Genomic DNA, 24,358 nt, shown 5'->3' with positions numbered 1-24,358 from the left:
AATTGAGGTCAGCTGCATCCTGTTTCCACTGATCATCCTTGAGATGTTTCTACAACTTGATTGGAGTCCACCTGTGTTAAATTCAGTTGATTGGACCTGATTTGGTAAGGCACACACCTGTCTATATAAGGTCCCACAGTTAACCGTGCATGTCCGAGCACAAACCAAGCCATGAAGTCCAAGGAATTGTCTGACCTTCAAGACAGGATTGTAAGGAGGCACAGATCTGGGGAAGGGTACAGAAAACATCAATTGAATTTAACACAGGTGGACTCCAATGAAGTAGAAACCTCTCAGGCATTATCAGTGGAAACAGGATCCACCTAAACTCCATTTTGAGCGTCATGGCAAAGGTTGTGAATACTTGTGTATATGTAAATGTTTTTGTGACGGAATCCGTACACCCCCGTCTGGGTATCTACGCCAGTAACCTGCTTCCTAAGCTCTGGAACACAGGATCCGTGAATCTGGCTATAGTTACCCCAAGAACTAGACATTACAAGTTTTGGAGTCAACCAGAATCAAACTGTTCAAAATACATGCACACAGAGATATACAATCTGACAACCCCTCCCCCTTAGCCAATCTTCACAAACATACACATACCATAATAAGCTTACTCAAGGCAGACAGGAACAATAGAACAACGGAATGCAGGTATTCAACAATAACAAAATCCACCCCACTAGCAAGGGTCTATGAAACCCTTCTGCGATATATCTTTATATATTTCCTGAGGGATATTGTCCAGAAATATAATTGTCCCAAGTGAAAGAGCCCTTCACTCTTTCAACACAAACCGCACATATAGAACCCAGGATAAGTGGGGCAACCCCAAATGCTGAGTCTGGTGTGGTTGTACAGCGAGTCTGATTTGTGCAGACCCGACTGGGATTCTTGGTCACCCTGTGCCCCTAATAGACACAGGGTGACTTGCACATAAGAGGGGCTGGGGAAGCTGGACAAAGAGTCTCCCAAGCTCCCTAAAGCAATCCGGGTTCCACAAGCCCCCCAGCCAAAGTGACTCGCGTCACAGTTTTTATTTTTAATTTGCAAAGATTTCAAACCAAATTCTTTCGCGTTGTCATTATGGGGTATTGTTTGTAGAATTTTGAGGAAAATTCATGAATTTAATCAGTTTAGGAATAAGGCTGTAACGTAACAAAATGTGAAAAAAGTGAAGCGATGTGAGTACTTTCCAGATGAATTGTATCTACGGTTGCAGCCTCATCATATTCCTTCTGTAATAACCTTTTTCAATGACTGATAATCTACCTAATAAAAACAAGTGTTAACAAATTCCGGCATCACTTCTGACAGTCCGGCCATGTATGAGAGCTAAAGAGCACATGATGTAAAATGTTCTTGCTTGCAGAGGTTCGTTAAGATTTTGTAGAGACTGTGAATATACCATCACTAATTGTTCTCCTTAATTTAATGAAAGCGGTGTAAATGTTTCATTATGGAATGCTTTATCAATTCGCCAGCGATATTTGAACGTATAGAGTATGTGAAAAGGGCTTGTTCACGTGAATAACCGAAAATTGTTGCCAATATATACTGTAATTTTCCTTTTCCTGGCTCTGCCCCATGCCATCATCACCTCGGGTCATCCCGCCCCTTGATTCCATTTAGGACATCCCTAGCAGTCAGAATAAAAATAGCCAATACTTGGAGTACCTGTTCTTAGAGCTGCACGATTCTGGCCAAAATGAGAATCATGATTTTTTAGCTTGGAATAAAGATCATGATTCTCTCACGATTCTCTGTGTAACAAAAAAAAATTGGGATAACTTTACTGTTACGTTTTTTTTTTTTTATTCATTAAAGTCTATTAATTGCGTTTGAAAGACTGCTGCGCAAATACAGTGTGACATAAAATATTAACGAAAAAAATGGTGCTAACCAAAAAGACTTGCGCAAAGGATATTATTTGACACCAGGGACTTCTCATTCAATTAGTGAGATAAATTATAAATTAATTATAAATTATAATAAATTAACTTCCGGGAATTGCTTCCACACTGCGAGCTGCAATCTGAACGTAAAAACGTGAATAATTAATAGCAAAAGTGAAAACTGCGCTCAGCATTAAAAGTGTTATAGGTGCATTAATAAAAAGTGCTATAGGTGCATCAATGCATTAGTGATTGTTCACAATCAATAAATATACAAATGCAATGGTATATAAATAAATCAATAAATATTGGCATTGATTGGGCTAAAAAAAGTCCTTAAAGTGCTCTGTGCGACTGTGCAAATCTAAATCTTCAGCGATCTTGGATTAGATGGGAACCTCCACCACAAACACCTCCACCCAGTGGTCAGATGATATACTCCTTACCAGAATGCGATGACCCCTTAATTACAGGGGGTCAAACCCGGAATATCACTCCACATTGGCTCAAGGTTATCCTCATCACTGTTATCACCTCAAAGAATTTTGCCCGAATGCTTTGACAGGATTCCGGATCTCCGGACATTAAGGTGCAAAGAAAGATAAAGGAAACTCCAATAGTGTAATACCGTTTGATACTGGATTTAATAAAAGATATATTGCACTTACATCATAGCGGTGTTTAAGCGCCTGTAGTACAAAGTAAACAGCTGGTCTGGTGGATGGGACGCCGCTCTCGCTCCACGCCTCACCTCACCGGAACTCTACGGTCTCACGCTCCCGACGCACGTTTCGTCAGCCGCGCTGACGTCATCAGGGGGATCAGCGCGGCTGACGAAACGTGCGTCGGGAGCGTGAGACCGTAGAGTTCCGGTGAGGTGAGGCGTGGAGCGAGAGCGGCGTCCCATCCACCAGACCAGCTGTTTACTTTGTACTACAGGCGCTTAAACACCGCTATGATGTAAGTGCAATATATCTTTTATTAAATCCAGTATCAAACGGTATTACACTATTGGAGTTTCCTTTATCTTTCTTTGCACCTTAATGTCCGGAGATCCGGAATCCTGTCAAAGCATTCGGGCAAAATTCTTTGAGGTGATAACAGTGATGAGGATAACCTTGAGCCAATGTGGAGTGATATGCTGGGTTTGACCCCCTGTAATTAAGGGGTCATCGCATTCTGGTAAGGAGTATATCATCTGACCACTGGGTGGAGGTGTTTGTGGTGGAGGTTCCCATCTAATCCAAGATCGCTGAAGATTTAGATTTGCACAGTCGCACAGAGCACTTTAAGGACTTTTTTTAGCCCAATCAATGCCAATATTTATTGATTTATTTATATACCATTGCATTTGTATATTTATTGATTGTGAACAATCACTAATGCATTGATGCACCTATAGCACTTTTTATTAATGCACCTATAACACTTTTAATGCTGAGCGCAGTTTTCACTTTTGCTATTGACATAAAATATTGCAACAATCGCCATTTTATTCTGTAGGGTCTCTGCTAAAAAAATATATAAAAATGTTTGGTGGTTCTAAGTACTTTTTCTAGCAAAAAAAAACTGATTTTAACTTGCAAGCAACAAGTGTCAGAGAAAGGTCTAGTCTTTAAGAGGTTAAACTTCCTTTCTCCCTGGCAGAGGGAAGGAAAAGATACAATGTAATCATTTTTGTTTATAGTTACTGGGAGACTTTGCTGATAGGCGTTTGCCGGGAGGCTTTTTTTTTTTTTTTCCATAGCTGTTCTCTCTGCTATGCAGCTATGCAAAGAATCGAGCAAATTTCAGGTTTAGATCGTCAGGGGGGGTGAATCGAGATCGCGATTTTCATACGATTAATCGTGCAGCTCTACCTGTTCTATAACTAGCCTGCGACAGACCAGGGAGGGTATGTGCTGGCATGGGGCAGAGCCAGGAAAGGAAAATTACAGTAAAGTATTGGCAACAATTTTCTGTTTTCCTGGCTCAGCCCCATGCCATCACCTCGGGACCTAACAAAACCAGAAATGGGGGGGGGGGGGGATAAAACCCAATCACCAGGTGCTGCTAAAGGTAGTTTGCTTTGTCTAATTGTTAAAAAAATAAGAGGACAGTAGAGAAGAACCCATCTCTCTGGTATGAGAAGATATCCCGCCAAGCTTGTAAAGTTTAATGAAAGTATTTGGAGAGCTCCAACTGGCCGCTCCGCAGACCACATCTGCCAAAGCTTTAGACCAGGCTGCCCAGGAAGAAGAAACTGCCCTGGTAGGAGTGCACACACACACTTCCTGAGGAAGGAGCAGACATAAGAACAGGCCAGGATAAGGACAGTAGGGAGGAGAAAGAAAACCCCAAACACTTGTCCAAGGCAGCCAGCAGCAGCAGAGAGAGAAAAAAAGCTCCAGGGACCGCCAGGACAGCCAGGCAGCCGCAAGATAGGAACACTAAGCCCAGGCTAATCACAAGGATCCCCTAGGAAAACTACGAGCGCTCACCGCAAGGTCTGGAAGAAAAAGGCAGCCGAAGTGTTCCAAATGAAGGACCTTGAAAATCGGCGCCTCCCGCCATCCATCGAAAAGCGGCGGCACCTGGACCAATATCGGCTAAGCTGAGGCCAGCAACCAATGAGATCCCGCCGGACGTCATCGGCCCGCGCCACCGCCTGCTGGAACGTAGGAGGACCAGGGCGCCGGACGATGTCGTCACCGAACACACACCAGGAAGTCGGCTAGCGAGGAGAAGGAAGAAACCGAAACCCAGGATGGCTGCAAACAAAAAAATAACCTACAGCAATTAAACACGCGCCACCTCCGGCACCAGGAGCGCCTGCTATAAGGGAGATTTACCTCCAACAAGTGACCTTCTACTGCGAGGACGACATTAGGACTTAAAGGGACGTCCGGAGCAAGGACAAGAAAATAACAGGTACTCCCAGGTATTGGCTGACTTTTTTTATTCTGACTGCTAGGGATGGCCTAAATGGGGTCAAGGGGTGGGATGACCCAAGGTAATGATGGCAAGGGGCTGAGCCAGGAAATTGATATATGACGATTGGTAGGGTATTACCTTTGTCAGCTGTGCACATTTCTGATCTAAAGTGTTTTTTCCATCTTTCCTTTTTTTGGTGAAGATGCATAGCTGCACAAATACAAACATGTCAGTAAAGAACTTGTATTAAAGGCCCACTTTAAGGGGGTAAAGTGGCTGTAAACCTATAGTGTCTACTTGTCTCAAGCCTGAGCACGAAGTGTCATTTCTTTCTGCTGCCTTGTTACACTGCTGTCTTCATATGGAGATTTCTGCCAAGTTTTCCTGTCACCAAGATGAAAAAAGTGACAGGGAAGGGACCTTCAGCTGATTGATAGACTCTTAGCTCTATTTCTGTGTGCTGTGTGAAAAGGTGGGGGGGTGTCACTTTCCCCTTTCCCTAGGATCAGAGCTGCTCTGTGCAAAACCATTGCACAGTGCAGTTGAGTAGAACATGTAAGTTTTTTATTTTATTTCTTTACCAGATTTTAACCACTTGCCGACCACCTAACGTATATTTTCTGCGGCAGGTCGGCTCTATTTCGTGAAATTGCATACCTGTACAATTCTTAGTGCAATAGCCACTAGGGGGGGCGTGCAAGCACATGCTGAATGGACAGAGGGGGAGCCAATCAGCGCGTGCGGCAGACCCGATGTTTGCTGGCCACCCGTGATAATTCCATTGTAAACAAGGCAGATCGCTGTTCTGACATGGGAGAAGATGGAGATCTTGTGTTCCTGCTAAGCAGGATCAGGGATCTCTGCCCCCCCCCCCCCCCCCAGTCAGAGCATTTCCTCCACAGTTAGCAAGCACCCCCTAGGGGTAAAATACAGCCCATTAATTGTAATGTGCCTATGCACACAGGCGTGTAAATGAGCGTTGTGTATTCTTCAGTAAGAACAAAATTGAAAAATCAGCATTTTTGGACAGTAATTTACTCCAAATGCGCGCAAATGTGCACATTTCAATAAGACAAATTTACGGCTGAAAAAGGAGATGCTCAAACAGGAGTATCGTGTGTAAGAGGCCTAAAAATGTCACTGGTCCTCAAAGTGTCAGTTGTAGATTGTAGATTCCTCCACCGCAATGTCGCAGTCAGATAAAAATCGCTGATCACCGCCATTACTAGTAAAACGAAAAAAATAAAAATGCCATAGAAATAACCCATAGTTAGACGCACGTAGACGCGATAACTTTTGCGCAAACCAATCAATGTACGCTTATTGGGGAATTTTTTTACCAAAAATATGTAGCAAAATATATATTGGCCTAAACTGATGCGAAAATTTAGTTTTTTTTTTTTTTTACTTTTTTTTTTTTTTTTTTTTTTTTGGGATCTGTTTTATAGCAGAAAGTAAGTTTTTTTTTTTTTTTTTTTTCAAAATTGTCGCGTTTTTTTTTGTTTATAGCGCAAAAAAGAAAAATCGCAGAGGTGATCAAATACCACCAAAAGCAGGCTCTATTTGTGGAGAAAAAAAGGAAATAAATTTTATTTGGGTACAGAGTTTGCATGACTGCACTATTGTCAGTTAAAGTAATTCAGTGACATATCGCAAAAAAAGGCCTGGTCATTCAGGGGAAAAACCTTCCGGGGCTGAAGTGGTTAATATTGCTTTAAAGTTATTGCAAAGTAAAAATTTATTTATTTTCTTTTAAATGACAAACCTGTTATCCTTACCTGCTCTGTGCAGCTGGTTTTGCGCAGAGCAGCCCAGATCCTTTTTTTTTTTTTTTTTTTTTTTTTTTTTTTTTTAGGATCCCTCTTTGGTGCTCTTGGCCCCTCCCTCCTGTTGAGTGCCCCCACAGCAAGCCGCTTGCTATGGGGGCACCGAGTTGAGCCACAGCTCTGTGTGTTCATTCAGACACGGAGCAGTGGTTTTGACCCCGCCCCTCCCTCTCTTGATTGGCCAACTGACTTTGACAGCAGCGGGAGCCAATTGCGTCACTGCTGTGTCTCGGCCAATCAGGAGGGGATGGCCAAGGCACTCGTTCACACCGCTGGACAAAGATGGGGCTCAGGTAAGTATTAGGGGGGCTGCTGCACACAGGTTTTTTTTCTTATTGCATAGAATGCATTAAGATAAAAATAATAAAATAAATCCTTCTGCCTTTTACAATCCCTTTGAGGATGAGAGAGACCAGCACTGTGCATATTGCACTTGTGTATATACCAGTGTGTTGTATCTTGTGGTTGTCCTATTTCCTGTTTGTCATAGTCTTGTAAACTGTGCATTATGTTATTCCTGCTTCTATCAATGCTGCTTTCAATGTAATTTAGTTGCATTATATAAGAAATCGTACATGGAATAGGAGTGTTTTTAATATATACATTGCAGCAATTTTTTTTTTTTTTTAGTGCTTATGGCTTAATGTAATTGCTCATCTTTAAGTGAATGCTATTTTTGGTTTCAAATTTTAAATTTTGCACATAATACTTTCTCTATCATTCATTGACAGACACAGCTCCTGATATTCTTTATCTATTGGTTATGCTGCCCCCTACAGGAGTAGGACACTAGGCAGAAAAAAAGTCTGGCTACACCTATGGGCAGTCCCAGGGGGTATAATCCCTCTCCCTGGTAAATTTACTGAGTTTTTTTTCTGCCTAGTCAGGAGTAAGGACCTAGTTCCTTGCTGGGATCTCTGGTACTGGGTTTCCTCTCCCTTCCGTCAGGCACCCCCCCTTTCAATTGTCCCCATCCCACCCCCCCTTCCACTTATGCTGGGGCTGGTTGGGTGGTCTGGTCCACCTCCTGGGGTGGGGGCAGGGCGCTATAATGAAAATAGAGGCTGGGGGGGGGGGGTGCGCTAGCGACGACTGGACGATTGGCTGTGCAGGGGGAGTTGTAACTGGTGGGGGCTCCCGTCTGGGTCTGTCCCTGAGGCCTAGGGATCCCTCCTGGAAGCCTCATAGTACCGCCATTTTGTTGTAGCCTTTGTGTGTGTATCCACGGCGGCCATGTTTGTGTAGCCATTTTGCGGTGGTTTGCCATTAAAAATAGCAGCGCTTATGACAGTGGAGCCCTGCGGGCAGTGATTTTTGCTGGTGGGAGCCCCTCCTCAACCCCCGGTGCTGACTCCTGGATACTTTTACTTCCTGATTGCTGCGCATGCAGTGCAGATTATCCTGGTGGCTACAGGTGCCTGTGCCTGCTGGGCGGTGAGTCTGGTGGGTTTCTCTCCCTCTCTGTGGAGGATTGATTGGTGCTCTGTGCCTGGCGCCTGGGTGGTGCTGCCAGCGTGGTGGGAATGTCCCTTGCAGTGTTTTACACCTGTTTTTGTGGGGTTCCCCTGGTGACTCATGGAGTCTTTGGAGCACATCTCCCCACCTGATCCCCCTGAGGCTGTGGGGCACTCTGGGTCCCAACCATCCATCGATGCACTGATGCAGCCCTGGAGCCCTTTGTGTCCCCGGGGAAAGTGGCTTTCAGGCGACGGGCTAGCAAAAAGCGCCCCCCCCCCCCGCCTTTTCCATCTTATCAGATCCTAAATCGGATTCGGCTGCCGCGGACGTGGGTCACCCTGCTGGGTCTGCAACCATGTGCCTGGAATCCTCTGATAGATTGGATGATTCCTCCATGTCTTCAACCGTGCACGAAAAGGCGCTGTTGGAAGCACTGATTGTATCTGTGTGTGAGATCTTGAAGATGGAGGACGCAGCTGCGACGGATGCGCAGGTTCCCTTTGGCACTCACAAGCCATCCAGAGGTGTTTCTTTTCCCCGCCTATTTTGACAGAATTGTTGCTAAAGAGTGGGGACGACCAAAGCATTCCCTTGGGGTCCCTAAGCACTTTACTAGGCGTTACCCCTATGAGCAGTCCTTTATTAAGAAGTGGACTGTTCCAACGGTGGTGAACCCTCCGGTTTTCAGATTGAACAAGGCAACCATGATTCCGGTTGAAGAATCCCTGGCCTTTAAGAATCTGGCTGACAGGAAGGCGGAGGCTGTGGCCTGCAATTTGGAGGGAGAACAGCACCCCCTACCTTTGCTGAGCTGGCGGACCAGCTGGTCCAGGGGCGGCATTTTGTCTGTGAGGTCTCTTTGGAAGTGGCACGGCTTTCTGTTTCTGTGGTGGTCCTTCGGCGTGTCTTTAAAACTCAAATGCTGGTCTGCGGACCAGACTTCTAAAAATGCCTTGACTGATCATCTTCCCTTTTCAAGGGGTCTCCTGTTTGGAGCCACCCTGGTGGACATGGCTACTAAGGGCAAGGAACCTCGTCATAGACATAAGCCTTCCTTCTCCGCTCATAAGAAGTTTTTTCGTCCCTCAGGGTTGACTGACAAGGGCTCAATGTCTTTCAGGGCCTCCTGGAAGATCCAAACGAGCTTAGTCTGGCAAACTGAGAACGGGCTTCTCCAGACCCGTGGACCAGGCTCCTTCAGCATGAAGTTGCGCCCTCACCCATATGGGGGTGGGGGGACGTCTTCGCTGTTTTCCGGACCCGTGGACTTCCCTTGTACAAGACAAGTGGGTCCACAAAATCAGTCGGTCCGGCTACAAGATCGAGTTTTGCTCTTGTCCCCTGCAAGATTTTTTCCTTCCCACTTGCGCCTGTCCCCAGACCGATTTACAGGGTCTGTTTGAGGTGGTACAAGACTTGTTGCTTCAAGGGGTGCTTGTCTCAGTTCCGACTTGGGAATGTTTTCAGGGTTTTTACTCAAACCTGTTTACAGCAACCCAGGAAGGAAGGCAAAGTGCATCTAATCCTAGGCCTCAAGGTGCTAAGCTTCTTTGTGCAGGTGCAGAAGTTCTGAATGGAGTCCATTTGCACTGTGGTGGCATCCCTGCATCAGGGGGATTTCCTTGCTTCTATCGACATCAAGGATGCCTACCTTCACATTCCAGTATGTGCCAGTGACCTTCACTTTCTCTGCTTAGCTGTGGGAGAGTAGCATTATCAGTTACCCTTTTGGTTTCGCCTCCGCTCTTTACAAAAGTGTTAGCCCCGGTGCTAGCTTTGTTACGCCAACTGGGGAACACGGTGCTGGGCTACTTGGACGATCTCCTTCTCAGAGCGTAGTCTCCTACTGCTCTGGTGGAAAACCTGGAGATCACAATACGAACTCTGCAGGAGTTCGGCTGTATTCTGAATTTTTTAGAAGTCTGCGCTGGTTCCATCCACGAAGCTGGACTATCTGGGCCTGACTCTACACTCTGCCTTAGCCAGAGTGCTCCTTCCTCTGGACTAACTCCAGAAATTGCAGGCTGCAATTTGTCTCCTGCTGTCCAGCAGAAGGTCATCCCTCCGGACTTGCATGCGGGTTTTGGGCCTGATGGTGCCTACCTTTTTGAGGCGGTTCCGTATGCACAGTTCCATACGAGGTCCCTGCAAAGGGAGATCCGGGACAATCAGATCCAGCTGAGTCGGGGAACGAAGGAGTCCCTGATATCGTGGCTTCCTTCTTCGGCTGGGCAAATCCTTCCTCCCCTTGTATTAGGCTGGCATCCGTGGGGACCACCATCTATCAGGACGAGGAGGCGTCCTCGGCAAGCATTCTGCTCAGATCTGGACACTGGAAAAGTCCAGACTACCGATCAATGTCTTGGAACTCCGAGCGATTAGACTGTGCCTAGACCTTTTGGACGGATCATCTTCAGAGATGTCCTGACCGCAATCAATCGGAAAATGCCACGGCCGTGGCTTGTCACTCACCAAGGGGGCACAAAAGGTGTCCTGGCGGCTCTGTAGGTAGCCGGCATTCTATGGTATGCAGAACGGTTCATTCCAGTCCTCCCTGCTGTTTACAATCCCGGGGTGGAAAACTGGCAGGCGGATTACCTCATTTGGCAAGCGTTGGACCAAGGGGGATGGTCCGTTCATCCAAAAATGTTTCATCAGTTGTGTCTCCGGTGGGGCATCCCCAAGGTGGATCTGTTGGCGTCTCAGCTCAACAGAAATGTGCAGAGGTTTGTGGCTCGGTCACTGGATCCTCTGGCGGACGTCACAGATGCATTGGTGGCCCCGTGGGGTCAGTATCATTCGATTTTATGCCTTTCCTCTCAAGCTTCTGCCAAGACTTCTATGAAGGATCGAGGCAGAAGGGATTCCGGTCAGCCTAGTGGCTCCGGACTGATCCCGCCGGGCTTGGTACGTCGATCTGGTGATGCTCGTCGCCGACATTCCTTGGAAGCTTCCTCTTAGGGAGGATCTGTCCTGATTTACAGTCCCTGTCTTTGACGGCTTGGCTGTTAAACACCAGGTGCTGATGGGTAGGGGTTTATCTGAGTCAGTGATTCCAACACTGTTAAAAGCTAGGAAATCTACTTCTAGGAAGACATACATTGCATGGCGTGAGTTTCTTGGGATTCATCCTCGCTCCTTCTCAGTGGCTCAGATCTTGACCTTCCTTCAACGGGAGGTTAAACAGATATTGGCCTTGAGTACCATCAAGGGTCAGGTGTTGGCTTTTGGCATTCTTCTTCCAATGACCTTTGGCCACACACTCCCTGGTGTGTACCTTTCTTCAGGGTGTCCGCCATTTTGGTTTCTCCAGCGCAGTCTCCTTTGCCGCCTTGGGACCTTAATTTGGTGCTTTCGGCCCTCCAGAAGCCTCCCTTTAAGAATCTTCAGGATATTTTCCCTGCTTTATGCTTTCCAGAAGGTGGCCTTTTTTGTAGCTGTCACCTCTGCGTGCAGGGTGTCCGAACAGGCGGCGTTATCCTGTCTTTCACCCTACCTTGTGATTCAGAGATGAGGTGATTCCTAGCCCCTGTCCGTCGTTCTTTCCAAACGTTGTCTCGGATTTTTTTTTTTTTTCATTTGAATTAAGACATTGTGTTGCCTTCCCTGTGTCCTAAGTCTAAACATCTGAAGGAAATTGCCTTGGGATATGGCCCGTGCAATTGAGGTGTACTGACAGCTAGGGAGTCTTTCAGGAAGTCGGACTCACTATTTGTGCTTACGAATGGGCCTCGGAAAGGGTTGTCCGCTTTCTCTGTGACCATTTCTAGATGGATCAGACAGGATGTGATTAAGGCCTATTCCATCATGGGTCAGGTTCCTCCTTTTCCTGTTAAAGTTCCCTCTACTAGGGTGCTTACTGCCTCCTGAGCCTTACGTCCTCGGGCGTCAGTGACTTAGGTTTGCAAGGCGGCCACCTGGTCGTCGGTGCACACTTTTTTTTTACAAAGTTTTATAAAGTGGATGTGTTGGCATCTTTGGCTGCAAGGTTTTGCAGGCTACTGTTGAGAGGACCTGATCCTCAGAGGACTGCGATGTATGTATAAAATAAATGGAGGCTGCTCGCTGGTCACATGACCCTTCCGCCCCGAAGGCTTCTTCTCACTGTCAGCTCAGCACAGCAGATGTGACGTCAGCTGACGTCCCCAGCTGACGTCACATCTGCTGTGCTGAGCTGACCGTGAGAAGAAGCCTTCGGGGCTCGGGGCGGAAGGGTCATGTGACCAGCGAGCAGCCTCCATTTATTTTATACATATATCGCGGATTTAACTGTGTGAGTGGAAAGCCATCCATCCCCATTGGAGGAGAATGGATCAGCGCCAACACTTTACATCAGTGATTGTCAAGCCCATTTTTCTTACACATTCGGTAAGAGGCCAATATTGTATTTGCACTGGTGGTCTGTGCACGTTTGGAGGTGACTAAAGCCCCGTACACACGTACGGATCGTCGTCATACAAACGTCGGCGGACAAAAGATCTGCCGATTGTACGCGTGTTAGTATGGTGCCTCCGACAGCTGTCTGCGCACAATCCGCGGACAAGAGTCTTTCTTGCAAACATGAAAATTTTTGTCTGCGGACACCAGAACGGACGATTGTTCGCCTGTCAGTACAGAAATCAGCCGACAGACCGCAAATTTGCAAGACTGGGCATGCTCAGAAAATAAAAAATACAGGGAAAGTTAACCATTACATGACATCACTTCTGCAGTCAGCTGAAGTCTGCGGACAAAATTCTTGTGCTGTCCTTGTGCTGTCTTTGCACTTTTCAACAGACACCGACATCCCGGGGAGAAAAGACGAACGTTTGTATGACGACGATCCGTACGTGTGTACGGGGCTTAATATATGGATACGTTTATGCTGTAACAACAGGAACACACTTATTGCACTTACCTTTTTCCGCCGGGTAAGGAGGAATTTCACCAGGTGGAGGGATATTCCAGTCACATTCACTTAATTGTCAATTGTTTTACTGGACTTTTCACATCACCTGTATTCAATATTAATTTGAACACCATTGAAGAGGTTTTATCCTCTCCACATTTTGGACTGTTGGATCCTTATTTGATTTTATTTCACACTTTGTATTTTATTTTTATTTGTTGTTCACATATTGTTGCTTTTGTCAATTGGTCTTTTGAACTTTAGGTACTAGCACTAATTTGTGGTTTATATTCATTAACCCTTTGATTGGTTAACTCACATCACCATTCATTTGTTACCAAGTGAATTTACAAAATAATTGGATAGCTATTTTGTATGCGAGAAATGGACTGTGATATATTATTTATATTAATCATCGTAAGTATTTTTGTGTAAAATATGTTAAAACCACGTGTGAATTATCCTTTTTCTTTTTCAAGAACTCCGAGATGTGGTATAAACGTCATAGTATTGCAATAGGGGAGGTACCTACATGTCGACTGATTCATCGCAGAGAATTAACAGCAGCAAACATTGAAGAAATATGGAAATCCAAGACACTATCATGGTAATTGTGTCCTATTCATTACTAAAAACTTAGGCATTTCTTTAGTAGTCTGGTCAGATGACAGTCACAAGTGAGGGGGGTGACTTGTTCTATGTGGGCCCCTGGTCAGGGACCTTCCAATGCCTATTGTTCTGGGTCCCCTTTTGGGGGTCCTGGAGACCGCATGGCACGCAGTGGGGGGGGTCGCAATTTTGCTGTGGTTCATGATTTTATAGTCCCATTAAAATATAGAGGCCGAGTTTTCTCTCCCTCTTCCTGTAAAGTAAGTTTCAGTTTAGTTTTTGCACAGGTCTTGCTGAAAGTCTCCTAAGTGGTCTGGTAACGCTTTCCCTGTGGGTTTTTCTTCACTCTGCGATTATCTTATAATAACCAGGGATTATGACCCCGTACATTAAGGGGGGGGGGGGGGGGCTGCGTTTTTGACGGTCTTAAAGAGACACTGCCCAAATATTTTTAAAAAGTGGAGCATGGAGTCCAAGGATAATATTTCACCTGCAGACCCCCTGGGAGCGATTGCGGGACTTTCTGGTTCACACTCTCAGCCAGAGATTGTAGGTTTTTTTGCAAAATATGATGACCTGTGGGTCCTGCTGGTCACTGACCTGTGGGTCCAGCTGGCCGCTAGCCACGGTCTGTGGGTCCAGCTGGCCACTGACCTTTGGGTTTTGCTGGTCACCGACCTGTGGGTCTTGCTGGTCACTAATTGGATGCTCGCGCTAGCTGCTGGCCTGTAGGTTCTGCTGGGAGCTGGCCATGGACAGTGGGCCATGGCCTACTGTGGGTCCTGCTGGCCATGGCCTATGGGTCCTGCTGGCCGCTGGCCATGGCCTGTGGCCCACAGACCATGGCTAGCAGGACCCACAGGCCGTGGCTAGCGGCCAGCTGGACCCACAGGCAATGGCCATCTCCCAGCAGGACCCACAGTGTTGAGGGCTATATTGAGGTTACTGGGTGGGCACTGGGGCAGGGTAAATGGGGGAGGGAGATGGATGGGATGATCTTGTAGGGGTCAGCTGGGGATGTCTGGGTCTCTCACATCAGTGATGGCAGCTGCCAGTTTAGTTCCAGGTACTTACACGGCCTCCTCCAGTCCTGGGGGTTAATGCTCCTGTCCTGGGGTCAAGTACAGTTGCAGCCAGTCCAGCAGCCCGAGCCAGTTGCATGTGTTCTGACTCCCTGGCGTGCCCTTCCTCTGCCTGCCTCTGAGAATCGGGAGTTGTAGTTTGCTAGCTACGCTGCTCTAAGTTCTCCACTCACTGGAAGCTTGAGCGCGCATGGACTCCAATGCCCAGAATGCAATAGTCGGCCACCGCGGCCCTGGCCCAACTTCCTCTGAATCCAAAAAAAAAAACGGCATTGCTTGCGGTCCCGGGCCGCAGGTTGGACATGCCTGGTTTAAATGATTGTCCACGACATTCAAATATATGCAAATGATGCAAATGTCCTAAAGTGCTCAAAAATAGTAATTTCTTGTACTTCTGATTCCAAATCACCATGTGCAAGGATAAATCCAAATCCATTACCTCCAAGATTACAAAATGACACTGCTAAAATGTCCACCTGCACTGGACAATCATTTAGATGTTCTTTTCAGTGATAGGGTTTTTTTTTTTTTTTGCATATTTATTACAGCAAGAGATGATCGCATGTTTAAACGGAACACCATAATTATGCAGTGTAAGTGTGACACTTTGAAATGTAGTTTTATTTTTAAAAGTTGGCTACTTTGGCGTGATGCAGCTTTAGATTTATACTACAGTCATTTTGGGTGAGTGCAAAAAGGTTTTCCATTATTTAAACAGTGTTATATTTTAAGTTAAAGCACATTCTGTTTTGGGACACTAATGCAAGCACAGCTACTATTAATTCCTGACGGAACCGGGCAGCTTTGGATATAATCTCCAGCGTTCCTACATGGCATCGGCTACCTGCATACTGCTAAATGCTGAGCCAGTTTGTTTACAGATAATCTCAGTGATTTTACACTAGTGAAGTGTTCATTTTTTGCCATTTATGACTATATCCTTGTTTTTATTGTATTTGTTCTGGTAAACCCTTTGTGCTGTTGGATTATTAATGTATTACCTTTTCCCTGTCCTACAGTTTACAGAAGATAATGGGCTTTGATTCTCTGAATGATGTGATGGATACAAAGCAGGCAATTGGAAAGCACATAATGCACAATGTATACAATGTCAACAAACAGGGGATTGTGGTAATGGATGACCGATCAAGTAAGTAATCTCTTCCTTTCTCTCTAAAACATCAGAGGTTTAATCTGGGTTGCCCAGTCTGGTTGTGTGTAGCTTTCGAAGCGATCGTACGATAATCAGATGGTTAGTACACAGCGTTCGAGAGACGATCGCAATAGTTCATCTGATATTCTCCGATCAGACAAGCACGAAAATTTTTACCAGATCAGATGATTTTTGTTTAATCAGTGCAGTTATCATCCGAAAATACAATGCAAATACACTACAACACATTGCATCACTTCCAAATTTTTATTCCGTCATACCAGGGTGTAGAAAGAGGAAGACCAGAATTTTCGTAACTGTAGTAACCCCTCCATTTTCGATATAAGTCTAGCATGCAAAAATTGTAAAAATGGGCCATCTGTCGTCCGATTTTCAGATTGTGCGTACAGGCCATAACTGTGCTATTTTGGTGTTATTCCCAAGCAATGGCATAAAACGGTACAGGATGACCTTCAACTGTCAAGAATCTAAGTGTCCTGGGAAAGAGGTCATTATGGATGTTCTAAAAAGCAAACCTTTTGTTCAGTTGTTAAGTCACAATCAGTGGAGTGACTGCTGACAGGTTCTTGTTTATATTAAGAATTTTAATTTTCAGATTGTGCAGGAAAATTATACAGCATGTTTTGAAGTGCAACTAATAAAGATGAATGTTCGCTCTGGAGATTGAAAATGTGTTTTAACGTGTGTTTTGAGGTGACTGCCAAGGGGCACTTTATATACAGCGACCTTCATATATTATTGGTTCTAATCGAAACCCTTCCCTAGTTAACATGTACACAATGTGCCTCTAAGCAGGGGATAAAACGTGACCCCCTTCCCCCCTTAGGTGTGTGTGTTTCCCCCCCTCCCCCCCTCGGTTGATCACATACAAAATTCCAAGAAGTAAATGGCCCTCCTTAGTTGTAATAACATGGAAGACTGTGTTCCTACCACAAATCCACAGGTGTCATGAGCGAATAGGAATGAAGTCTCTGATTCCCTCTATTCTCCTGCAGATAAAAATGAGATTGCAGCTTGTCTTTTTTCATAAAATACATATCCAATGTCTATTTATTTCTGTTCAGGTGAATAATGGAAGGTAATATTAAGAACAGTGAGATTAATCTCACTGGTCTGGTTATGTTCAGGCTATGAAATAGTGTTTTTGGTCATTTGAAACCATTTTCATTAAAGTGGATGTAAACCCTCACATTTTCCCTGTGAAGTGAACAGCCTCAGATGATGCACAAAGAAGAAACCAATCCTCCTACATGGGTTTTACTTGTATATCTGCTGTCTTCCTCTTTCTACACCCTTTGAAAAGTGCAGATTGTGTTAAAAACTTTCTTCACTATTCAGCAGTTAGGGGTGGGTGGAGAGACTGTATTTGCACTGTGTGAGAGCTGATTGGAGGAAAGGGACCTCCCCCAGAGCAACGAAGGAACAGAGCTGAATTCTGAATAGACAAGCTCCCTGCTGATCTCACTGTCATGTGTCGGAAAACTTGTCAGAAGTGACTCATGCTGATAAGAGGAACAAAGCACCAGAGAGAAACGTCACTTAGAGTTTTGGAGAGCGATAGGAAAACACTACAGATATATATATTTGGATCAAATTTCATGAATGGGGTTCACAGCCACTTGTTGGGATTCCTTTTGAAAGTGAACCTGTTTTGTATACCAAAGTGTATAAACCAACATCACTGATTGAGTTCAGGTACAAAGTAGCTGTTCTGGTCTTCAGTTCATTTGTGTGGGAAGAGCTTCCTGGATCCTTACACCTAGACTGTATACAGATTATCTCCTGATTCTAAAATCCACCCCTGCCATTCAGCTGTCAAATATCCACTTCTACTGACCACAGTGGTTCTAACGTTCAACGATTGTGGCCATGTTACACTAGTAATCTGTTGTTGGCACCAAGTCTGTAATGACAGAATTACCAAGAGGGCACTTACCAACTGTATCAAATGTGGAAAATATAAGGCTGTTAGATTATAAATATTAATCCAATAACAGTGAGAAACCACAAAGTTTATAAAAGCAACAGACTTCATACACCTGAGCAGATTAGCTCTTGAATTGTTACAGCACAGTATACTAAAAATGCAGGTATACTGGACAGTCATGCAAATATCTAGTGAATATTTAAAATGAACAGATGCACAGAGCAGTTTTGATAAAAAGCATACCCGAAAACTTTACTGGACATCAAATTACATAAAGTTTCTTACACATAATAATCATAAACATTACACAAAATAACAAGACTTTAACATACATTCCCTTTGCCAATATCCTAAAAAGTCAAATAATACTTGGCTCTGGTAGTTGAATATCAACAGCTTACACTGGATATCTGGATAAACAGGAACAGGACAATGAGGAGTCCTAGCTGCATGCTTGTACTTTCCACAGCTCAAAAAAAAAAAAAAAGAAAAACTCCTTCCATGGTAGGGACCCTATTTATAGGCCTGTATACCAGAGACCGCCCACGGGATGTAATCATTCCTCTTGACCACTCACAGGTCATTTTTATGAGTGATGTCAGCAAGACATGACCCCCAAAGCCACATGGTCAATTGCATATGCAGCATCCATCTTTAAACACACAGCGTCAGCTTGCTCATCAAACCACCTGTGGGTGAGAGATATTACACATGTATGGGGACATTTGTCATGATTCAGTTAAAAATATCCACAACCGATACACCAACTCCAATAGCATTGCTCATTCACTGGTCAAATTAAAGAGGTGCTGATCTGTCTCTGCTCCCTCGCTGGCGAGGAAGATATTGGAGTAGGTGAGTACAGTATTGAGTGTAGCTGGGGGCGGACTACAGTTACATGACACTGCAGACTTGTTCTCTGCTCTCCCAGACTGTCTCTGTGCTCCCCTAGTGCTGGTCTCGGATTTCAAGCATCATATTCCTGAGACTGGAAGAGAGCATTGTGCCCTAGGAATTTTTTTTTTTCTGCCTGGTGTTCTACCCCTGTAGGGGGCAGTATAACCCAATGGTCAAGGATGACAGGAGCTGTGTTGTCAATGAACATCAGAGAAATGGAATTGCATTTTTTTTTTTTATCACTCAGTTTAGATAAATTTGAACCCTCATTCTTTACACATAATTCAGTAATTTTGATATTGCGTTTGCATGAACATAGTAAAAAAGTGTAATACTAATGTTTTTGTATTTTTTCAGATGAACTTCCACACTGGCTGCTGTCTGCAATGAAGTGTTTAGCAAATTGTAAGTATCTTTATTTTTTACTGGCACCTGCTTCTCTTGATTTATTCAAGCTATAAGATAACCCTCAGCCAGACCCTACTTTTTAGCTTTTACATAGAGGCAGAAAGGTTTAGAAAACCGTTCTCTTTTTTTAAGCAATTTGGATAACCTCTGGGAACAGTTAAAAACGTGTGTAGTTTTTAAATTTTTTATTGCAGTCTGTGTTGGGCAGATTTATCCACTTTGTTCTAGTGGCAATTGTTACTGGAACAGAAAGTGGTGGAAAATCGGTTATCACTGCTAAGCGAGTAGAGGAAAAATGGGGACACTTGTTCCGGAGATGTCTGGCGTTTTGAGTGTTTTTGTTTTGTTTGTTTTTTTTTGGCTAAATTTTTCTGTTCCTCTGCTTTCCTTCTATGTTTCTGGGACAGGCAATAAAGCGAAATTTTCCCAATGTGACAGACCGAAAAAGTGTTGTGTGTTAAGAAATAAAATCTAAATGTATTTATTTTTTTAACAGTATACTCTATAATAGTTGTAAAATGTTACACATGTGTGTCTCCCTTTTTTCAGGGCCAAATTGCTCCGAAATGAAGCAACCAATGTACATGGGTTTTGAACGAGATGTATTTAAGACTATTGCAGATTATTATAGTTATCTTCAGGAGCCGCTACTGACTTTTCAGCTTTTTGATGTGTTTGTGAACATCTTGGGTAAGCAAAAACAAATGTTCTATTTTTATAAAAAAAAAAAAACCTCTGCCACATGACCAAGCTTTCTGTTAGGCTACAAGTGGTTGGGTCGACGTTTCTCAGGGGTTGCATTACCAGCTTCTATAGCTCTTGGAGACTTTAAGGACAGGCACCAGAATTTTCTTCTCCCATCTGCAGGATCCATTAGAAGTAATACTTTCACATACAGCTTGATTTTATATGGATTTGCTGCTGAAATGTTTATCCTGTAACGTTGAGAATACATAATGACTGCTGAGACCCAGATACTTCATCATAGACCACTTGCCATGAAGTCCTAGAGAGATCAAAGAAAAGCCAGTGGGGGTTTTAACCCGCCACAGGTAAAATGTAAATTTATGGAGAGTTGACCTCGTTGCATGTATACATTGAAAGAGGTGCTTAAGGAGAAAGAAGTGACCACTTGTATGTTTTGTTATCAGTTAAAGTCTAACTTTGGGCAAATTTTCACAGAATTATTAAAATAGAACCCCTTCCCCAGCTTATAACAATTTGATTGTTTTGTTTAATGAGATAAAACAGAATATAACTAACCTTAATTAGTGTTCTGTGGTAGTCTACCCTCCAGATCCAGTTGTCATGACTGATTCCCTTAAACTAGGCATGTCCAACCTGCGGCCCGGGGGCCACATGCGGCCCAGAGCCCCAGGCAATGCGGCCCACTGCCCCCTGACAATTTATTTTTTTTTTTGATGGGGAAGAAGGAAGTCAGGTCAGGGGCACGGCCACAGCGGCTTCCAACTAACTGTAGGCAGAGGCTGCCTCGGAAGGGATCATCCTCTAGTTGTGTTAAATTAGTGCTTGGGGGGGTGGGGGCAGCAGCACGGGAAGGGCACGGCGGCATTTTATTACTTATATACCTTAACTATAGTTTATATTTTATATGCGGCCCGGGAAAATTTCTCTACACTAAATGTGGCCAAGAGAAGCCAAAAGGTTGGACACCCATGCCTTAAACTGTTGTTTTTGTCGGTCTCTGACTTGTCTTGCTGCCTCCCCTCTCACTGATGTCATCCCATACCACTGGTCCTGCATAGTGTATAACATGCTGAAGGATAACATTGCAGAGAACACTATGAGATTGGAGAACAGACCTTTCACACCACCTGACATTTATTTTTTTCTCATCCATAAAATTAACAAGTATTTTTTTTTTTTGTGGTTCCATTGGGGAACAGGTGCTGGCCATACAGAAAAAACCTAGATAAACAACGTGTAGGCAGGGGGGTAGTGTGGTTGAAGTCACGTCCTCCATGTTTCCCTCCTCGTTGGGTACCAAGCAAGGGTCACATAAGAGGCCTACCGTGGGGGGGGAGGGGGGCACTCTATCTTAAGGAGGGCCTCTGCTGTTGGAGATGAACGTATACCGTGTAGACTTGCACCGTAGCTGCCAGTTTCTTGTTGCTGTCTAGCCCTTGTAGAGGAAAAAAAATATACGATTTGTGATGTCTATGGGACAGAAAGAGGTGGGGAGTCACTTGATAGAAGTTTTGACCTTTCCTTGATGCCAAATTGATAAAACTCAAGTCTTGTATATATTCCTATACATCAGCCTTTTTAACAAGGAGGAACCCTTAAACTAACTTTCTCTTACATCCTCCGACAGTCGCCGCCTCTTCATATTCGTCACATATGGGGTATTAGACTTTGCTCCGAAGGAGTAGCTAGGCAACAGAATATGTTAACAATAAAGCTTTTAACATATCCCACCCTCAAGGGGTGGTCCCCTCAGTCAATACCCTCCTACTTCCTGCAACCATATCTCAGTTTTAATGTCTAGCTTGTCAGGAGTGGCTGGCTCTCTCTGTGCTGTGACTTTCTGTCCCAGACTCTTTCTTCTTTTTAAAATTTTGTTTGAGTTTTTCTCTCTACCTTTACTTAGCTGTTATTTTGTCAGCGTTAGTTCTTCGGATGAAGAGGATCATGCGGACTGGGTCTCGGGCTGATCCCCCTGGTCGCAGGTCGTGGGTCAGTGGCTTCCCAGTCTGCCATCGAGCGTTCAGCCAGGTAACGCTCCTGGCACAGTGAACGACCCATCCCTGTTCGGTGCAGGGATGATTGGTGAGGTGGCTACCTCACTGGACGCTGTGCGGTTTCTTAACCCCCCTTGTGTGCGTCTTGAATGCGACTCTCCCTGCCTCATGTGCAGCGGCTTGTTCGCCTGTGCGGGTCCCCCACGCCATGTGAGGTAAGTGTATTTATGTGGGGACCTGTCTGTCTGGGGGGGTGTCAGTCTGGGACTGTGTAACCTGCCTCTATTCACACTGCTTGTCTCCCTATCTCTCGGCTGCATGCTGTGGGCTGCAAGGGGGGGGGGGGGGGGGAGCTGTATGACACTGTGTGTGTCAGACTGGTCAGTGTGAGAAGCTGTGTGCTGTGGGGCATGTTTTTTTGGCATGTTTGGGCATATACAGCGATCGCTGCGGCGATCTGACATGTATTCTGATATTGGAATGTAATGTGTGTTTTAATGCACTGTGGAGCGGCGGTTTCGGCGCCAAACGACGCCATTTTGCCTACACTCGCTCCGGCCGCATGGTTTACATGCATGGCGGCCATTTTCTTGTAGCCTCCATAGGCTTACATAGAGCGCCCTGGCAGCATCACTTCCTCTTTCCAGGAACACCGATCGAGGCAGCAGCAGCGGCGAGGGTCTCCTCAGGTTTTATCCTTCTGTTCTTGCTATCCATTGCCTGTGTTCAGTTTGCATATTCCCTGTGGGGGTCTCATTGTGCTTGAGTGTGGTGCGGTGGGCTGCGCTTGCCGCGCTTGCTTAAAAGGGGCAGTTAACCCTTGGTTGTCTGGCATTACAGGGGCAATGGATTCTCAGGAGGGCAAATTTCCTACAGTATTGGTGGAAAGCCAGGGGACCGCTGTTTCCCCCCCAGGGGGGGATTTAGCCACTATTGTGGCTGGCCTTGCTGCTCAGGTGCAAATGCTGGTGGCTGCTCAATCTACTAAAAGGCCCAGAGTTGCTCTTTCCTCTGATTCTGAGGGTGAAGGTGATGGGGCTGTTATGGCGGGGGCCTCCTTATCGGGGTCCCGCTCCTCTCTTGATCTAGTGGGGTCTGAGGTGGAGGCTGAAGTTGAGGGGGTTGATAATTCTCCCCCTGGCTCGCCTGAAGAGCTTGCAATCATGGATGAGTTGATTGCTTCCATTAAGCAAACGCTGCGTTTGCAGGACGAAGTGTGTCCCCCCGCTGCCTTGGCGGCTTATGGGACGCAGAGGAAACGCAGGACGCCGCAGGTTTTTCCCTGCAATGATGATTTTCAGCGCGCTGTTGAGGATCAATGGCGCAATCTGCGCAAACCTTTTGCGGTACCAAGTAGATTCAAGCTGCGTTATCCTTTTTCGCCTTCCACTGATGAAAGGTGGTGTGTGCCTCCACCAGTGGATCACGCAATTGCGGTTTTGAACAAGGCCACTGCGATTCCTGCAGAGGATTCCCCTGTTTTCCGTGATGCCACGGATAGGAGACTGGAGTCTCTTGCCCGTCATACTTATTCTGTTACGGGTTCTATGCTTAAGGCTCTGTTTGCTTCTCTCATGGCGGCCCAGGCGATCGCAAGTTGGACGCAGATGCTTAGGCGCGTCCTAGTGGCCGACTCGGCCTCGCCGGCGACCCTGGATATGGTGGATCAAATCCACCAGGGTGTCATGTATCTGTGTGATGCGGACCTGGACCTGGTTCCGTTGGCTGCACGTGTGCACAGCGTGGCGGTGTTGTCTCGCCGCCTGGTTTGGTTAAAATGTTGGTCGGTGGACCAATCTTCACGTAAGACCTTAGCCAATCTACCTTATGATGGGTCTCGCCTTTTTGGGGAGTCCCTGGATGTGTTGATTAAGGGGATCACCGGGGGTAAGAGCACTCTCTTGCCCCATTTCCCCAAGGCTAAGGGGACTTCTGGGAAGAAGCATGCTAATTTTCGGCCCCCTCAGGGGTCCTTTCGTGCCTTTCGGCCGCACTACAAGGGCAAACCGTTCAAAGGTCAAGGCTCTCAGAAGAAGCCCTGGTCTGGTAAACAGAAGTCCGGCCAATCCGGATCTGCAGCCCATAACAGTTCGGCCTGAAGGGGCGCCCTCACCCAGTTTTGGGGTGGGGGGACGCTTGCTCGGTTTTCTTCAGCCCTGGTTGGCCCGTGTGCGGGACAGATGGGTTCAGGAAATCGTTCGATCTGGTTACAAGAGTTTCTCTCTCGGCCGGAGAGCAGATTTTTTCCCTCAAATCTTCAACTGTCTCCAGAGCGCTTGCGGGACCTGCACCTGGCGGTGCGGGACCTGAGGGCTCAGGGAGTGGTGGTTCCGGTGCCTCATCGGGACAGGTTTCGGGGGTTTTATTCCAATCTGTTCACCGTGCCCAGAAAGGAGGGCAAGGTTCGTCCGATTCTGGACTTGAAGGCTCTGAACCGCTCTGTGCGGGTTCGCAAGTTCCGCATGGAATCCCTGCGGTCGGTGGTGGCTGCCCTGGTTCCGGGGGAATTCATGGCCTCCATCGATTTGAAGGATGCGTACCTTCACATCCCCATATTCGAGGGTCATCAGAGATAC

The 24,358-nt window shown here is 45.7% G+C and overlaps 1 protein-coding gene across 1 annotated transcript in view; it reads left to right on the top strand.

Moving 5' to 3' along the window:
• The window catches only part of DEPDC1B (DEP domain containing 1B), a 113,798-nt gene that overhangs the window by 48,518 nt on the left and 40,922 nt on the right, over nucleotides 1–24,358 (top strand). Inside the window, exons 4-7 of the mRNA XM_082255324.1 lie at nucleotides 13,463–13,590; nucleotides 15,694–15,824; nucleotides 19,030–19,077; nucleotides 19,630–19,770. Of these exons, the coding sequence (XP_082111450.1) occupies nucleotides 13,463–13,590; nucleotides 15,694–15,824; nucleotides 19,030–19,077; nucleotides 19,630–19,770 (448 nt within the window). The remainder of the gene's footprint in view (nucleotides 1–13,462; nucleotides 13,591–15,693; nucleotides 15,825–19,029; nucleotides 19,078–19,629; nucleotides 19,771–24,358) is intronic.

The sequence above is a fragment of the Pelophylax lessonae genome (assembly GCF_965119305.1).
Source record: "Pelophylax lessonae genome assembly, chromosome: 1".
NCBI lineage: Eukaryota > Metazoa > Chordata > Amphibia > Anura > Ranidae > Pelophylax > Pelophylax lessonae.
This window is presented reverse-complemented; position numbering and strand designations above follow the sequence as displayed.